Raw genomic sequence first — 15,256 nt, forward strand, 5'->3', positions numbered from 1 at the left:
AGCACTTTGGGAAGACAAGGCAGGTGGATCACCTGAGGTTGCGAGTTCAAGACCAGCCTGACCAACATGGAGAAACCCCATCTCTACTAAAAATACAAAATTAGCCAGGCGTGATGGCGCAGCCTGTAATCCCAGCTACTTGGGAGGCTGAGGCAGGAGAATCTCTTGAACTTGGGAGGTGGAGGTTGCAGTGAGCCAAGATTGCACCATTGCACTCCAGTCTGGGCAACAAGAGCAAAACTCCATCTCAAAAAAATAAACAAAAAACAAACAAAACAAAAAACCCTTGTAACTGCTGATAATCAGAACATATATCATATATTCAGGACAGCTTGAATCTGTGTCTTTCAGGTTGCAGTCCTCGAATTTGGCCCACATAGAGTCTCTACTTAACATTAGTTTTGCTTTAGTTTTCCTTTGAGATGGAGTCTCACTCTGTCACCCAGGCTGGAGTGCCTTGATGTGATCTTGGCTCACTGCAACTTCCGCCTTCCAGGTTCAAACTATTCTCCCACCTCAGCCTCTGAGTAGCTGGGATTACAGGTGCCCGCCACCACGCCTGGCTAATTTTTGTATTTTTAATAGAGACGAGGTTTCACCATGTTGGCCAGGCTGGTCTCGAACTCCTGACCTCAAATCATCTGCCTGCCTCGACCTCCCAAAGTGCTGGGATTACAGAGGTGAACCACCATGCCTGACCTTCAGTTTCTTTCTTTAGGATGACAATACAAAGACAGAAACAGATTTTTTTAAAACTGCTGGTTTAACGATTGCTTATTAGGACAAGTGCAAAGATCATTCTAGGTTTTTGGTTGCCCTGAAGTTGCAAGGCCATTAATTTGACCTTTTGTTTCTTATCTTGTTCTATAGTCCTTTTGAAATGTTCTGCTGGTTCAGGGAAACTGGTACCTTCCTTTCTTTTTTTTTTTTTCTCACTAATCTCAGGGGAGATTTAATCCCATTAATCTCAGGAGAGAGTCTGTTTACAAAGGGGATGGCTATGGCTGGTTGGATTGACTGGGGGAGGTCCTAGAAAAAGAGCTTCCAAGCCAGCTTTGAAATTAGTAACAGATTCATCTTTCGTCTGCAGGTCTGGATGATTGACCAATTAGCATGGGCCATGAAAACTTTAGGAATGGCTATCAAAAAGTTATTTGTGGTTGGCTGTAATGGCTCACACTTGTAATCCCAGCAGTTTGGGAGGCCAAAGTGGGAGCGTAGCTTGAGCCCAGGAGTTTGAGTCCTGAAATTTATGATATGAAGAACAATGTACATCCTATCAATAGTTAATGTTCAACTCAGAAACCACCCATTCTTTTTTTCTTTAAAACCCCCCTTGTGGCCAGGTGCGGTGGCTTATGCCTGTAATCTCAACATTTTGGGAGGCTGAGGAGGGTGGATCACAAGGTCAGAAATTTGAGACCAGCCTGGCCAATATGGTAAAACCCCTGTCTCTGCTAAAAATACAAAAATGAACCAGGTATGGTGGTGGGCACCTGTAGTCCCAGCTACCCAGGAGGCTGAGGCAGGAGGAATCACTTGAACCTGAGAGGCGGAAGTTGCAGTGAGCTGAGATCGCACCACTGCACTCCAGCCTGGGCAACAGAGCAAGACTCCGTCTCAAAAAAAAAAAAAAAGAAAGAAAGAAACCCTCTTGCTGATAATCAGAACATATATTCAGGACAGCTTGAATCCCCATCTCTACTAGCCGGGCAGAGTGGGGTGCACTTATGGTCCCAGCTACTCAGGAGGCTGAGGTGGGAGGATCGCTTGAGCCTAGAAGGTCGAGGCTACAGTGAGCTGAGATTGCACCACTGCACTCCAACCTGGGTGGCAGTGTGAAACCCTGTCTCCAAAAAAAATAAAAATAAAAAAAATAAGGTTCCGTTTTTTCTGGCCCTTATATGGACCACATGGGGGCTCGTGGGCCTTGCATATTGTCTTCAGAGCAATACCATTCTGCCTCTTACATCCAATTTCGAGCTTCCCCAGGTCCCATCAACATATGTTTAACTAGATTACTGAGGTCAGGGTGGAGCCCATTAACAAATAGGGCAGAAAAGGCATTTTCTATGCCAGACGGGGGTACCTTTCATTATCGCTCTGAGCTTAAGATTTTAACCATGGCATAGGGGTAGTTAAAGAAGCAGACATGGGAGGCCAAGGCGGGTGGATCACTTGAGGTCAGGAGTTTGAGATCAGCCTGCCCCATAGAGCGAAACCCTGTGTCTACTAAAAATACAAAAAATTAGCCAGCTGTGGTGGTAGGCACCTGTAATCCCAGCTACTAAGAAGGCTGAAGCAGAGAATCGCTTGAACCCAGGAGGCGGAGGTTTCAGTGAGCCAAGGTTGCGCCACTGCACTCCAGCCTGGGCAGCAAGAGCAAAAAAAATTAAAAATAAAAAAGCAGCAGACATGGTTGATCTGACAGCCTAACTTTTATTACTTATCTAGCTGTGTTTTTTTCATTGCATTGTCAGAGTGGGAAAGTAACACGCGAAAGAAGTCAGCAGATTCAGAGGAGGCTAGTGAGAAAGATGGAGGACTTAGAAGCCTCTGCTTGCCAACCAAAAATACATCCCATTATTTATGGAGCGTTTGGGATCCCCTCTCTTTATTTTCAATGCAGCCTGGAGATGAGCAATTTTATTTAGGTTAAAATTTCCCCAGTGTGGACCCAAAAATTCTAAAGTATTTTTGGTAAGATTCACTCATTTCTCTAGAAAAGCACAAGTCCTGAGATGGAGTCCCAGATCCCCTGGATTTAAATGAACCCAGAATTGTTTGTTTTCCTGGAACATTACGTATGAGAGGTCTTTTACTAAAACCATTTCGGTTTCTGTCTGACCCAGTCAGATACCTGAAGCCTCCTTATAGGATCGGTTAAATTTCTATCACAACTTCCAAACTCAGTCTGGATCAGAAATGCTCAGCTAAACTCAGAGAACTCAATTTAAGTTCTGGAGTTTGTATGTGATACGATTTGGCTGTGTCCCTACCCAAAACTCATCCTGAATTGTAATCTCCATGCACTGAGGGAGGGGCTTGGTGGGAGGTGACTGGATCATGGGGGCGGATTTTGCCCTTGCTGTTCTTGTGACAGTGAGTTCTCACGTGCTCTGTTAGTTTAAAAGTGTGTGAAACTTCCCCTGCTCACCCTCCCTGCCACCATGTGAGACATGCCTTGCTTCCCCTTCGCCTTCTGCCATGATTGTAAATTTCCTGAGGCCTCCCTGGCCATGCAGAACTGTGAGTCAATCAACCCTCTGTCACCCAGGCTGGATTGCACTGGCGTGATCTTGGCTCACTGCAGCCTCTGCCTCCCAGGTTAAAGGGATTCTCCTACCTCAGCTCCCAAGTAGCTGGGATTACAGGCATACCATGCCCAGCTAATTTTTTGTATTTTAGTAGAAATGGGATTTTACTGTTTTGGCCAGGCTGGTCTCCAACTCCTGACCTCAAGCTATCTGCTCGCCTCATCCTCCCGAACTGCTGGGATTGGCCAGGTATGGTGGCTCACGCCTGTAATCCCAGCACTTTGGGAGGCCGAGACAAGTATAGCACCTGAGGTCAGTAGTTTGAGACCAGCCTGGCTAACATGGTGAAACCCCGTCTCTACTAAAAATACAAAACTTAGCCCGGTGTAGCAGCACATGCCTGTAATCCCAGCTACTTGGGAGGCAGAGGCATGAGAATCACTTGAACCCTGGAGGTGGAGGTTGCAGTGAGCCGAGATCACGCCACTGCACTATTTATGAAGAAAAGAGGTTTAATTGATTCACAATTCTCCAAGCTTAACAGGAACCATGACTGGGAAGCCTCAGGAAACTTACAGTCAGGGTGGAAGGTGAGGGAGAAGCAGGCACATCTTCACAAGGTGGCAGGAGAGAGAGAGACAGAGAGAAAGAGAGAGAGAGAGACAGAGAGAGAGAGAGAGACAGAGAGAGAGAGAGACAGAGAGAGAGAGACAGAGAGAGAGAAAGAGACAGAGAGAGAGAGAGACAGAGAGACAGAGAGAGCGCAAAGGGGAAACTTCCACACACTTTTAAACCATCAGATCTCATGAGAACTCACTCACTATCACAAGAACAAGCAAGCGGAAAATCCGCCCCATGATCCAATCACCTCCCACCAGGCCCCTCCTCCGACTCCACATAGATTTGGGTGGAGACACAAATCCAAGCCGTGTCATGTTTCTAGTTTCACTTTAGTCTTTATCCTGGGTTTCGGTTTGTTTACACAGGGATTTAAAGTGCCAGAGCCACTCCAGTCTCATGGCCTCCCAATTCGACATTTTAAGTAATTTCTCGTGCATCTGTTCTCTTACGCGTTCGTAAGGCACAGCACCTCTCTACACAATGACAGATCACCCACGAACGGCCCTATTAATCATCCTCTCCATTGTCTTACCTCATTGTGAGGACATCATCTTCTTCCTCCTGAGAGGACACAGCAACGAGGTGCCATCCTGAAACTACTGGCGCCTTGAGCTTGGACTGCCTGTTTTTTTGTTTCTTTGCTTGCTTGTTTTCATTTTGTTTTGTTTTGTTTGAGACAGAGTCTTACTCTGTCACTCAGGTTGGAGCGCGGTGGCGTGATCTTGGCTCGCTGCAACTCTGTCTCCCAGGCTCAAGCAATCCTCCTGCCTCAGCCTCCTGAGTATCTGGGACTACAGATGTGAGCCATCACACCTGGCTAATTTTTTAGTAGAGACAGGGTTTTGCCATGTTGCCCAAGCTGGTCTCCAATTCCTGGACTCAAGTAATCCACCCACCCCCGCCTCCCAAAGTCCTGGGAGTACAGGCGTGAACCACTGCACCCAGCCAGATGTCTGTTCTTTATAAATTACTCAGTACTCTGTCATAGCAGCACAAAATGGATGAAGGCACTGGTTATTTACCTCCTTGGAAACATTGCTGTTCTTCACTATGCATCTCTTACTAAGAAGACTGAACCTATAGAATCTCCAGGAAATGATAGGGCTGATATGGCAGCATGCAGCCAAAAAGGACCCCCTTTTACCACCCGATTTATACACCTGTCTATCTCTAACTGAAGTTATTGACTATCAGGTAAATGCCCAATAATCTAAAAAAGACAAATGGATACAAAAGGGCACCAAATAGTTTCTGAGACAGATTATTCGTTGGGCCTCATGGGCTTCCTGCGGCCCCTTCTTTTGACTGTTTGGCTTGTCCTTCCTTTTCACCATGTGCAGATGGGAACTAGTTCCTCCTAGTCAAGGAAGTAGAAGATTGGTTCTGCCCTGACATCCACATTTCTGCCCAAATTATTTCCCTGTGCACGAATTAGAAATCTCACCATTTGTTTCAGGATTGAGATCCCTCTTCCCAGGATTTGGAATTTATGAGTCGGAAAAGGCAATCTGAACTCTTTCCATGGTATTAGGGCAAGAGTTCAATATCACTATGCAAACATTGGGAGTGCCCCAATCAGAAGCCTCTATCACGTCCAGCATCACTGGGAACAAATGCTACTACTACGTAAATCACTGGGGCAAATGGTGGCTATTCTGCACCTTTTAACAAACAAAGTAAACACTGTACCATATAAAAGAGGACTGACCATTTTATTGGACTGATCTATTCCTGGGGACGAGAGATTGGTTTATCTCCACGTGGGAAAATGCGCTTAGTTCTGTTCTGTTCTTAATTCCCATTGTAATCTATGTTTTTCTCCCCCTTTGCAGACCTCGTGCCACTCAGCTAGTAACCAATGCTCTCCATAGCCATGAACTCAGCTTTCAATATGTGAAGCTCTTAAGTTTCAGATGGAGGGAAATGAAGGCGTTCTGGACATGCCACCCCAAAATATGCCATTCTGGGCTGGGAGCGGTGGCTCATGCCTATAATCCCAGCACTTTGGGAGGCTGAGACGGGCGGATCACCAGGTCAGGAGTTCAAGACCAGCCTGATCAACATGGTCAAACCCTGTCTCCACTAAAAATACAAAAATTACCCAGGCATGGTGGCTCACGCCTGTAGTCCCAGCTACTCGGGAGGCTGAGGCAGGAGAATCGCTTGAACCCAGGAGGTGGAGGTTGTGGTGAGCCCAGATCGCACCACTGTACTCCAGCCTGGTTGACAGAGCGAGATTCCGTCTCAAAAAAAAAAGAAGAAAAAAGAAAAACCACAGGTGCAAGATCACTCTGACCTTCTTCCATCTTCTTAAAAGGTGAAGATGAAATTCCCGTGTGAAACATGCCCTCCCTATACTGGAAGGAAAGTATCCTTCTTACCATCAAGGATGGAAAACTTTATTAACTAACCCCATATTCCCAGTCACTCCTCTACCCAGTTAACTGCCCTAGCCCAACCCCCTTGGCCCTGTCACCTGTTCACAATTTCCTGCTCTTTGTCCAACTCGAGAGCTGAGTGTTCAACTCTGACTGCATCTTTGGGCCCCGATTTCCTTAAGAAGGCTTCCGTGTCATGTAAAACTTGTCTTAAATTTGTTTTTGTTTTTGTTTTTTGAGACGGAGTTTCACTCTTGTCACCCAGGCTGGAGTGCAATGGCGTGATCTCGGCTCACTGCAACCTCTGCCTTCTGTTCAAGGGATTGTCCTGCCTCAGCCTCCAGAGTAGCTGGGATTATAAGTGTGTGCCACCACGCCCAGCGAATTTTTTGTATTTTCAGTAGAGATGGAGTTTCACTATGTTGATCAGGCTGGTCTTGAACTCCTGACCTCAGGTGATTTACCTGCCTTGGCCTCTCTAAGTGCTGGGATTACACATTACAAGCATGTACTACCATGCCTTGCCGTTTTTTTTTTTTTTCAAGACTGAGTCTCACTCTGTCTCCCAGGCTGGAGTGCAGTGGGCGCCATCTCGGCTCACTGCAACCTCTGCCTCCCAGGATCAAGCAATTCTTGTGCCTCAGCCTCCCAAGTAGTTGAGGCTACAGGCACCCGCCACCACACTAGCCTAATTTTTGTATTTTTAGTAGAGATGGAGTTTCACCATGCTGGTCAGGGTGGTCTTGAACTCCTGACCTCAAGTCGTCCACCCACCTTGGCCTCCCAAATTGCTGGGATTACAGGTGTGAGCCACTGCACCTGGCCTAGATAAATCAGAATGCTTTTCTCCTACTCATGTCTTTAGTTCTCAGGCCCAGACAAAAAACCCTAAAAGGACAGAGATACAATGTTGCCTGCCCTACAGCATCTCCTTGGCTTCGCTTCTCTGGAGAATCCTAATACAGTAGTGTCATTGCTCGCCTAGGATGCACCAAAACTCAGAAGGCCGCAGGAAGCCAGCAGAGCCCTGATCCAAGAAAAATGACTCTCCCACCAACTGGACTGCTCGGAGCAACTCAGCTAATACCCCAAAGTCCCAGGACAGGGAACTCCTCGCATCCCTCCTCACACCCCACCCCATTCTGGAGTCTGTCTCTCTGCCAGGTGCCTGCCTGCCGGGCCTACACGGCATGTTTCTATGAGACCTCTCTACACGGTGTGGTGGGTGCTCCAGGGCAGTGACTGTGGTTATTTCTCTTCGTTTCTCTCTCTTTTTTTCCCTCTTCTGGTTTGTGAGGTTCAGTAAACACAGCCAGGCTGAGGGCTCCAGGAAGACACTGATTGTGCTGGAGGAGGCTTTCCCAGCCCTCTGCCCTGCCCTCCCTCCGACCTCGAGGCTGAGAGCTGAGAACCCCTCAGCCCCTTCCCAGGAAACACAGTGCTCACACCAGCTCTCTTAGAAATTTTATTGGTCTTGAAAAAAGGGAGGCAAGCAGTTCCTGCCTCCCACTCAGAGTCTCCCCAGCCCTCACTGTTTCCCATTGCCATTGATCGGGAGGTTCAGGTGCTCAGGGGAGGCCAGGAAGGCCTTGAGCTTGGGCCGGGCGCAGAGGCGCGCCACGTACGCGGAGAGCAGGGGGAACGCATCCAGGCAGCTGGGGGCCAGGACCTGATGGATCAGCAGCAAGTCCAGCAGGTTGTAGTCAGTGAAGGAGATCTGCAGGGCGGGGGGCCAGGGACTCAGCCGGCGGGAGCAGGCTGGGGGAGGTGGGGGCAGAGGGCCCACCCTCTAGGGCTGCCCCACTTTGCTGAACAAATGGCTCACACCTGTGTCCACCTGTAAGCAGAGGGTGGCGAGGAAGGGGCAGGATGGGGCCAGATGCTCACCTGGTCGCCCACAATGAAGGTCTTGCCTCCCTGGTTCTGGGACAGCAGCGTCTCAAAAGGCTTCAGATGCCCGGGCAATGCCTTCACATAGTCATCCTTGCCTGCCTCCTGCCAGAGACACCTCCATGTATCATCCCCTACTCTCATACCTCCCAGCCCGAGATACCTCCTTCTGTCTGTCCCGGGCCAGAGACCGGAGTCCCAGATTCTCCTCTGCTCACTCCCCACAACCAGGCTAGTACCAAGTCTGGTCCACTTCAGCTGCCGATTCATCTCTATTCCATTCTGCCTGTCCATGCTTGCTGGGATCTCTCACCGGATTACTGCAAAAGCTACAGAGCTGGCTTCTCTGGAGGATCCTTCTAGACCTCACATTCAGACACAGCCCGATTCAGATTTCTCGATGGCCCCCATTACCCTCAGGAGATTCCAAACCAGTGGGTTCAAGGCTTTTGGGATCTGGGCCTGCTCCCTGCCCACTGTTATCTCCTCATCCACCCCCCTCCACACGTGCAAATGTACACACACACGCACACGCACACACAGGTGCACACAGGCGCACACACACGTACACATACACGCACACATACCCACACATATGCACCCCCACACATGCACACACACACATACACGCACATGCACACACATACACATGCACACATGTACATACATATACACTCTGCCTCTGCTAAACTGGTCCCAGGTCCCCAAATGTGCTCTGTGTCTGCTCCGTCCAAAAACTGGTGACAGATCCCCCTCCTCTTCTGGCTGCTCTGGGAAGCCCTCACCACCCCAGGAGATCAGAAACCACCAGTTGCTGGAGGTCCCTCTCTTTGCACTCTCCCCCACAACCCCGTTACTTGACGGGCTCATGCCCCAGCCAATGAGGGCGCAGGCTGTGTTTTGTCCCAGGCCCCTGGGCCCTGGCCCATAGCTGACCCGGCCCCTGCACGCCGACCCAAGGAGAGGTCAGCCCGAGCCACGTGGGAGGTAAGGGGTGAGGGCACAAGAAACTCCTCTCTTTGTTCAGCCCCCAGTGCCCAACCCTGGTGCACATGCTCACGTAGTTGGTGTAGATGAGGGAGAGGTATTTGCAGCGGAGGTCCTCCACACCGTCATTCACCACGTCCACCATGGCTGCCTCCCGCTGGTCCTTCCCATAGAGCCCTGGGGTTGGGATGGGTGGGGCGGGAGCAGGCAGCGTGACTGGGTGCCTGTGTTAGTCTGATCAACATACAGTCACGGGGCTGTCTGTGGGCCCCAGCCTGGGAGGAGGGGAAGAAGATGTGCGTGGAAGGATGGGAGCCTGCGGCACAGCAGGTGCTCAGAGCTCGGTGAGAGGCAGCCTGGCACAGGGCAAGGATTGCAGGCACCCAGGCTTGACCTCGGGCAAGTTTTATGTAGCCTCAGTGGGACTTACCCAGGGTGCGGCCCAGGTGACGCAAGATGGCATTGGACTGGTACAGGGCAAGGTCTCCATCCTGGAACTTGGGGAGCTGGCCATACAGCTGCGGGGGGAAGCATGGCTCAGGGAGGGGCACTGAGCTTCGCCGACGGGATCCTCGTCACAGCCCCCTAAGGCCCAGCCCTCCCCACCTTTCCCGGGCATGGCCACTCACGCAGGAGGCTTTGAGTGAGCCCTGCTGCCAGGTGTCCATGCTCACCACCTCCTCCTTCCAGCTCTGGCCCTGGTCCGCCAGCAGCATGCGCATGGCCTCGCAGCGGCCTGCGTGGGGCGGGGAGAGGAGCACGGGGTGTGGGGACTCGTGGTTGCCTGGCAGCAATCTGGAGAGGGGTCAGGAGTGCAGGGAGGGAACAGCAGAACAGAGGTTCCAACAAAGACTTCGAGCAGCACTGGGGAGGGGCAGGCATGGCGGGAGAGGCGGGGCACAGGGATGGAGGCCTGGCGTGGTAGCCGCTGGACGGAGGGATAAGGGGGGTTGGGATCTTCCCGGGTGGGCGAGGGGCCGTGGCGCAGCCCCCAGCCCTGCCTTCCCTCCCTCCCACACACAGGCTCCTACCTCGAACTGGGAAGTAGACCACGGTGTAGGGCGGCACTGCAGCGGACAAAGAGTTTGTTGGAGCCCGTGGGAGGGTGCCCAGGCGCGGCGCGCGCAGCCTGCCCTCCCCGGGGTCCCATCCCTGCCCTGGGCGCTCCGGGCCCCCTGAGAGCCGCTAACGTCACTGGGGACGTCCCGGGTCCCCTGGGACCCCATCCCGGGTCTGGGTGTAGGCGAGGGGCCCTGCCCGGAGCCCGGGCCTGATGCTGGAGGTGGGCCCCATGCTGGGAGCTCCGAGCCCCACCCCTGGGGCGCGCTAGGCGCGGACTCACTGTTGGTGCAGATGGCGGCGGCAAAACTCCGGAGCAAGCCTCGCGGCCTCCGAGCCTTATAAGGGTGATCGCGCCCCGCTCCGCCCCAATGCTGAGTCACCGCGCCGGCCGCGCCCCCGGAGGGTCCCGCGAGCTCCCGTCCGCCCCGTTCCCTGCTGCGCCCCGCGCGTCGGCCACAGAGGGGTGCCCTGGAGCCCCAGCCGTCGCCGCGCAGCTGGCCCCGGAAGCCTTTCCCTCTTCCCCCCGTCCCCAGCGGGGCCTAGGGAGTAAACCGACTGCAGGCAGAGGACCACAGCGCAGTGTGCACAGCTACTGGCGCGCCGGGGCGTCGCGGGGGGAAATTCCCCAAGACCGCTGCCATCCCGGAGTTTGCACACCCTATTCGCAGGGCAGGGGAGCGGGGTGGAGGCCACTTAGAGGAGAGGAAATGGCTTTGTTTTATTTTACTTTATTTTATTTTGGACGGAGTCTCGCTCTGTCACCCAGGCTGGAGTGCAGTGGCACGATCTCTGCTGTCTGCAAACTCTGCCTCCCAGGTTCAAGCAATTCTCCTGCCTCAGCCTCCTGAGTAGCTGGGACTACAGATGTGAGCCACCACACCAGGCTGTTTTTGCATTTTTGGTAGAGACGGGGTTTCACCATGTTGGCCAGGCTGGTCTTGAACTCCTGACCTCAGGTGATCCACCCGCCTCAGCCTCCCAAAGTGCTGGGATTACAGGCGTGGGCCATTGCGACCCGCCGAGGAAATGGCTTTTAGGAAGATGACTGGGCGCTAAGAAGCATGGGTGGTGGTACAATCATCCCTGGTGAGTGAAGCTCCTGGAGAGGGATGGACGGTGACCGAGTCCTCTGTGCAAGAATTGTCTTTGGGGAGCTGGGAGGAAGCCTCTCCCTGCATTTGTGCCTCCTGCTCGGAATACTCAGTATCCCAAAGCAGCGTGCTTGAGGGTGTGTGCCCTGAACTTCCTTTCCCCGGCTTGAAGCTTCTCTGAAGTTTCACATTTTAAAAGCCAAAGAGTCGGCCTTGGAGAGAAAAACCGGGTTAGTAGCTGAGTAGCACACGCTGTGAAAGAAGAGAGAGGAATATAGACTAGAATGAGGATGAACAAGAGCAAGAACAAATCTAAGCGCATTTTGGGCAACTCTGCTTAAGCAGTCTCCCAAGCCTGGAGTGGTCAGTCCAGTCAATTGGCTGAGCCTTTGACATCTGAAAGAGAGTTTCTCTTCTCCATTAAAAGGTGTAAAGTAGACACTATTTTCCTATTCACTTCACGTAGAAGCAGCATTTTCCGCCAATGATTTTGGAGTATACAATAGTGGTTAAATTATTAGCTTCCGAGTGGAGCCCTTCTACATCTAAGGTTTTGAACTCTTGTTCTATTACCATGGGAAGATTTAGGGTTGCCTTTTTTTTTTTTTTTTTTTTTTTTTTGAGTCTGAGTCTCACTCTGTCCCCCAGGCTGGAGGGCAAGTGGCACGATCTTGGCTCACTGCAACCTCCACGTCCCAGGTTCAACTGATTCTCCACCTTCCAAGTAGTTGGGATTACAGGTGTGTGCCATCACACCTGGCTAATTTTTTTACTTTTGGTAGAGACGGGGTTTCATCATGTTGGCCAGGCTGGTCTTGAACTCCTGACCTCAAGCAATCCACCCGCTTCGGCCTCTCAAAGTGCTAGGATTACAGGTGTGAGCCACCGTGCCCGGCCAGGGTGGCTGCCTTTTCTAACTCATCAGTTCCAAAACCTAGGAATAAGATCCCAGGGCTGGGAAGAACTTGGAGTGTTGATATATAAGCAGGTTGTCCATGACTCATATGAGGCGTTTACATGGCACAGTTTTGTGAATGAGAAAACCCAAGTGTGTAATTTGGTTAATGTGGCTGGCACTGAAGGGGGTACCTCGTGATGGAAGGGGATGGGCCAGCTGTCTGAGTGCACTGCTGTGACCATATGGTGGAATGCCTGATGCACCTTGTCACCACATGGGATGACGAGCCGAGCATGGCTGATGATTAAGGGCAGAGGGCAGCTGGTGGCCCACTGGGGTGGGGTCTGGGTGTTGTCACCTGTCATGTTGTCATCTGCACATCTCCATTTTCTGTTTTTTTTTTTTTTTTTTTTTTTTCTGAGATGGAGTTTCACTCTTATTGCCCAGGCTGGAGTGTAAAGGCACGATTTCAGCTCACTGCAACCGCTGCCTCCCAAGTTCAAGGGATTCTCCTGCCTCAGCCTCCAAGTAGCCAGGACTGCAGGTGCCTGCCACCACACCCAGCTAATTTTTGTATTTTTAGTGGAGACGGGATTTTGCCATGTTGGCAGGCTGGTCTCAAACTCCTGACCTCAGGTGATCCACCCGCCTCGGCCTCCCAAAGTGCTGGGATTACAGGCGTGAGCCACCTCGCCCAGCCCACATCTCCATTTTCTATGTGCTCCTGGCAGTTGGCAGGAGAGAAAGAGCTGGAAATCCCTGATACAGGAGGCCTGCGGCTCCGCTCTGGATGCCGTAAGACTGGACTTGTCACCTGACCAAGGTAGTCCAGGTTTTTGATCTCCCTGGACTTGATCTTCAGTGACAGCCCAGTTAGGGCAGCAGCTGAGCGTCCGGTTCAGCAGAGCTGGCTGAGTGGGCGCGGCTGCTGGGGAGGCAGGCCCTGTGTGGGGTCTGGCCCTGGGCAAATTCTCCAAACACATCTGATTAGAAGCTTCTGGACTTGGTGACTATAGGGGAAGCAGGCCTCAAGGGACAGCAAAGGGGTCCTCTTCTTCCCTGAGTTGGAGACGCAGGACAGGAGGCAGCATTGGGGAGGCACCGTTTTCCCTGTTGGGCCTATGGAGTCCAGGTGTCTGTGGGATTAGGGTAACACCCGTGGGATTGTCCCCAGGAGGCAGAAAGGAAACCCAGACCGGAGCGCTGCTGAGCAACCGTGTGGAGTCCGGAGAACCAGCTTCCTCCCTCAGGACAGATGCCTTTCCCCTTTCCTCATTTCTGACGTCCCACCCTGAGCAGTGATTCTCAGGGACAAGCACACACCATCGACAGCGGTGGCTCACTCCTGTAATCCCAGCACTTTGGGAGGCCAAGGTGGACGGATCACCTGAGGGCAGCAGTTTGAGACCAGCCTGGTCAACATGGAGAAACCCTGTCTCCACTAAAAGTACAAAAATTAGCAAGGTATGGTGGTGGATGCCTGTAATCCCAGCTACTCGGGAGGCTGAGGCAGGAGAATCGCTTGAACCTGAGAGGCGGAGGTTGCAGTGAGCCAAGATTGTGCCATTGCACTCCAGCCTGGGAGACACAGTGAGACTGAGCCTTAAAAAAAAAAATAAGATAACTTCATATGTGGAAGTTGAAGCAGTCTTTTCCCTATTGGCCCTTGGCAGTGCCCTTGGAGCTGAGGTGGGAGAAGGGGCTGGGAGGAGGCAGGCCCTACCCCAGCCCAGGGCTCTTCCAAGCTCAGAGCATGGGGACTGATCCCCACCTCTGCCAGCAGGTGGGGGATGGGCACAGTGGCAGAGTGGTGCCATCTGGGGCTGGCTTGGCCAGAGGTGGTACAGACAGGGACAGGCGCTGTCTGGGGACAGACAAGTGAAGTTCTCACTCACAGGGAGCTGGGCCAAGTCACCGTCCATCATGTGCCTGGGCCAGAGAACACACTCCAGGTTCTGGGTCCTGGGGTTCTGGGCATAAATGTCTTTATCCCCCTCATTCCCATGCCATCTCACCAACTTCTTCCCTCACTCAGATCCTGCCAGCACCCTTTTCTTTTTCTTCCAGAAGAGCTTAATTTGCTCATTTGACCTGAGCTAAAAGCAATCTGAGATTTGCCTTCTTCAGTTCTCAATGCTGAGTATTCAATAAACTACAAAAAATGGTGGGTATGGTGGCTCATGCCTGTAATCCCAGTACGTTGGGAGGCCGAGGCAGGTGGATCACCTGAGGTCAGGAGTTCCAGACCAGCCTGGCCAACATGGCGAAACCCTGTCTCTCCTGAAAAATCCAAAAATTAGCGGGGGCATGGTGGTGGGTGCCTATAATCCCAGTTACTCGGGAGGCTGAGGCAAGAGAAACGCTTGAACCTGGGAGGCAGAGATTGCAGTGAGCTGAGATGGCACCACTGTACTCCAGCCTGGGTGACAAAAGCGAAACTCTATCTCAAAAAAATAATAAATAAATAAAATAAAATACAAAAAGCAAAGAAAAGGCCAGCGGTGGCGCACGCCTGTAACCCAGCACTTTGGAAGGTCAAGGTAGGCAGATGGTTTGAGCCCAAGAGTTTAAGATCAGCCTGGGAAACATGGTAAAACCCCATCTCCACAAAAAATACAAAAATTAGCCAGGCGTAGTGGCACGCATCTGCAGTCCCAACCACTTGGAAGGCTGATGTGGGAGGATCACCTGAGCCCGGGGAGGTCAAGGCTGCAGTGAGCCGTGATTGCACCACTGCAGTCCAGCCTTGGTGACAGACCAAGACCCTATGTCCAAAAAAAAAAAAAAAAAAGCAAAGAAACAGTTGCATTTTTGTATCAAAAACAGTGTGTGTGCTTCCCTTTCTGCTACCTTCTCTCCTTGCAGCAAATTCTGCAGACCTTTCATATATACCAACCCCATTCCCAGCACACACACCATTCCCCAGCACACTCACCATCACACACACATGCTCCACACGACCTTTATACGCTGTATGGGAAGTAGAAATTTTCCTTTTTAAAGTTTCCTTTCTTGTTAAAGAATAAGTGTGCTAATAATTTTGTTAAGTCCTCTCCTGTGTAACTGTTTTTT

General features: G+C 51.6%; 1 protein-coding gene across 1 annotated transcript; it reads right to left on the reverse strand.

Moving 5' to 3' along the window:
- Positions 1 to 7,707: 7,707 nt before the first annotated feature.
- Positions 7,708 to 10,506, reverse strand: GSTP1 (glutathione S-transferase pi 1). Its single transcript, XM_012452929.3, has 7 exons — positions 10,476 to 10,506; positions 10,165 to 10,200; positions 9,763 to 9,869; positions 9,564 to 9,651; positions 9,207 to 9,310; positions 8,144 to 8,251; positions 7,708 to 7,973 (listed from the first exon to the last, which is right to left on the reverse strand). Coding segments are annotated over exons 1-7 (633 nt in total). The 5' UTR covers positions 10,477 to 10,506; the 3' UTR covers positions 7,708 to 7,784.
- Between the last annotated feature and the right edge of the window lie 4,750 nt (positions 10,507 to 15,256).

This window comes from Aotus nancymaae, unplaced genomic scaffold (genome assembly GCF_030222135.1).
Source record: "Aotus nancymaae isolate 86718 unplaced genomic scaffold, 86718_ANA_hifiasm-v0.15.2.pri h1tg000059l, whole genome shotgun sequence".
Lineage (NCBI taxonomy): Eukaryota > Metazoa > Chordata > Mammalia > Primates > Aotidae > Aotus > Aotus nancymaae.

Coding starts and splice junctions, on each gene's coding strand:
- GSTP1 (XM_012452929.3), bottom strand. Junction 9,652..9,762: donor GCTCACTCAAAGCCTCCTGC/GTGAGTGGCCAT, acceptor TTCCCCCCGCAG/CTGTATGGCCAGCTCCCCAA. Junction 9,311..9,563: donor TCACCTGGGCCGCACCCTGG/GTAAGTCCCACT, acceptor TCCCAACCCCAG/GGCTCTATGGGAAGGACCAG.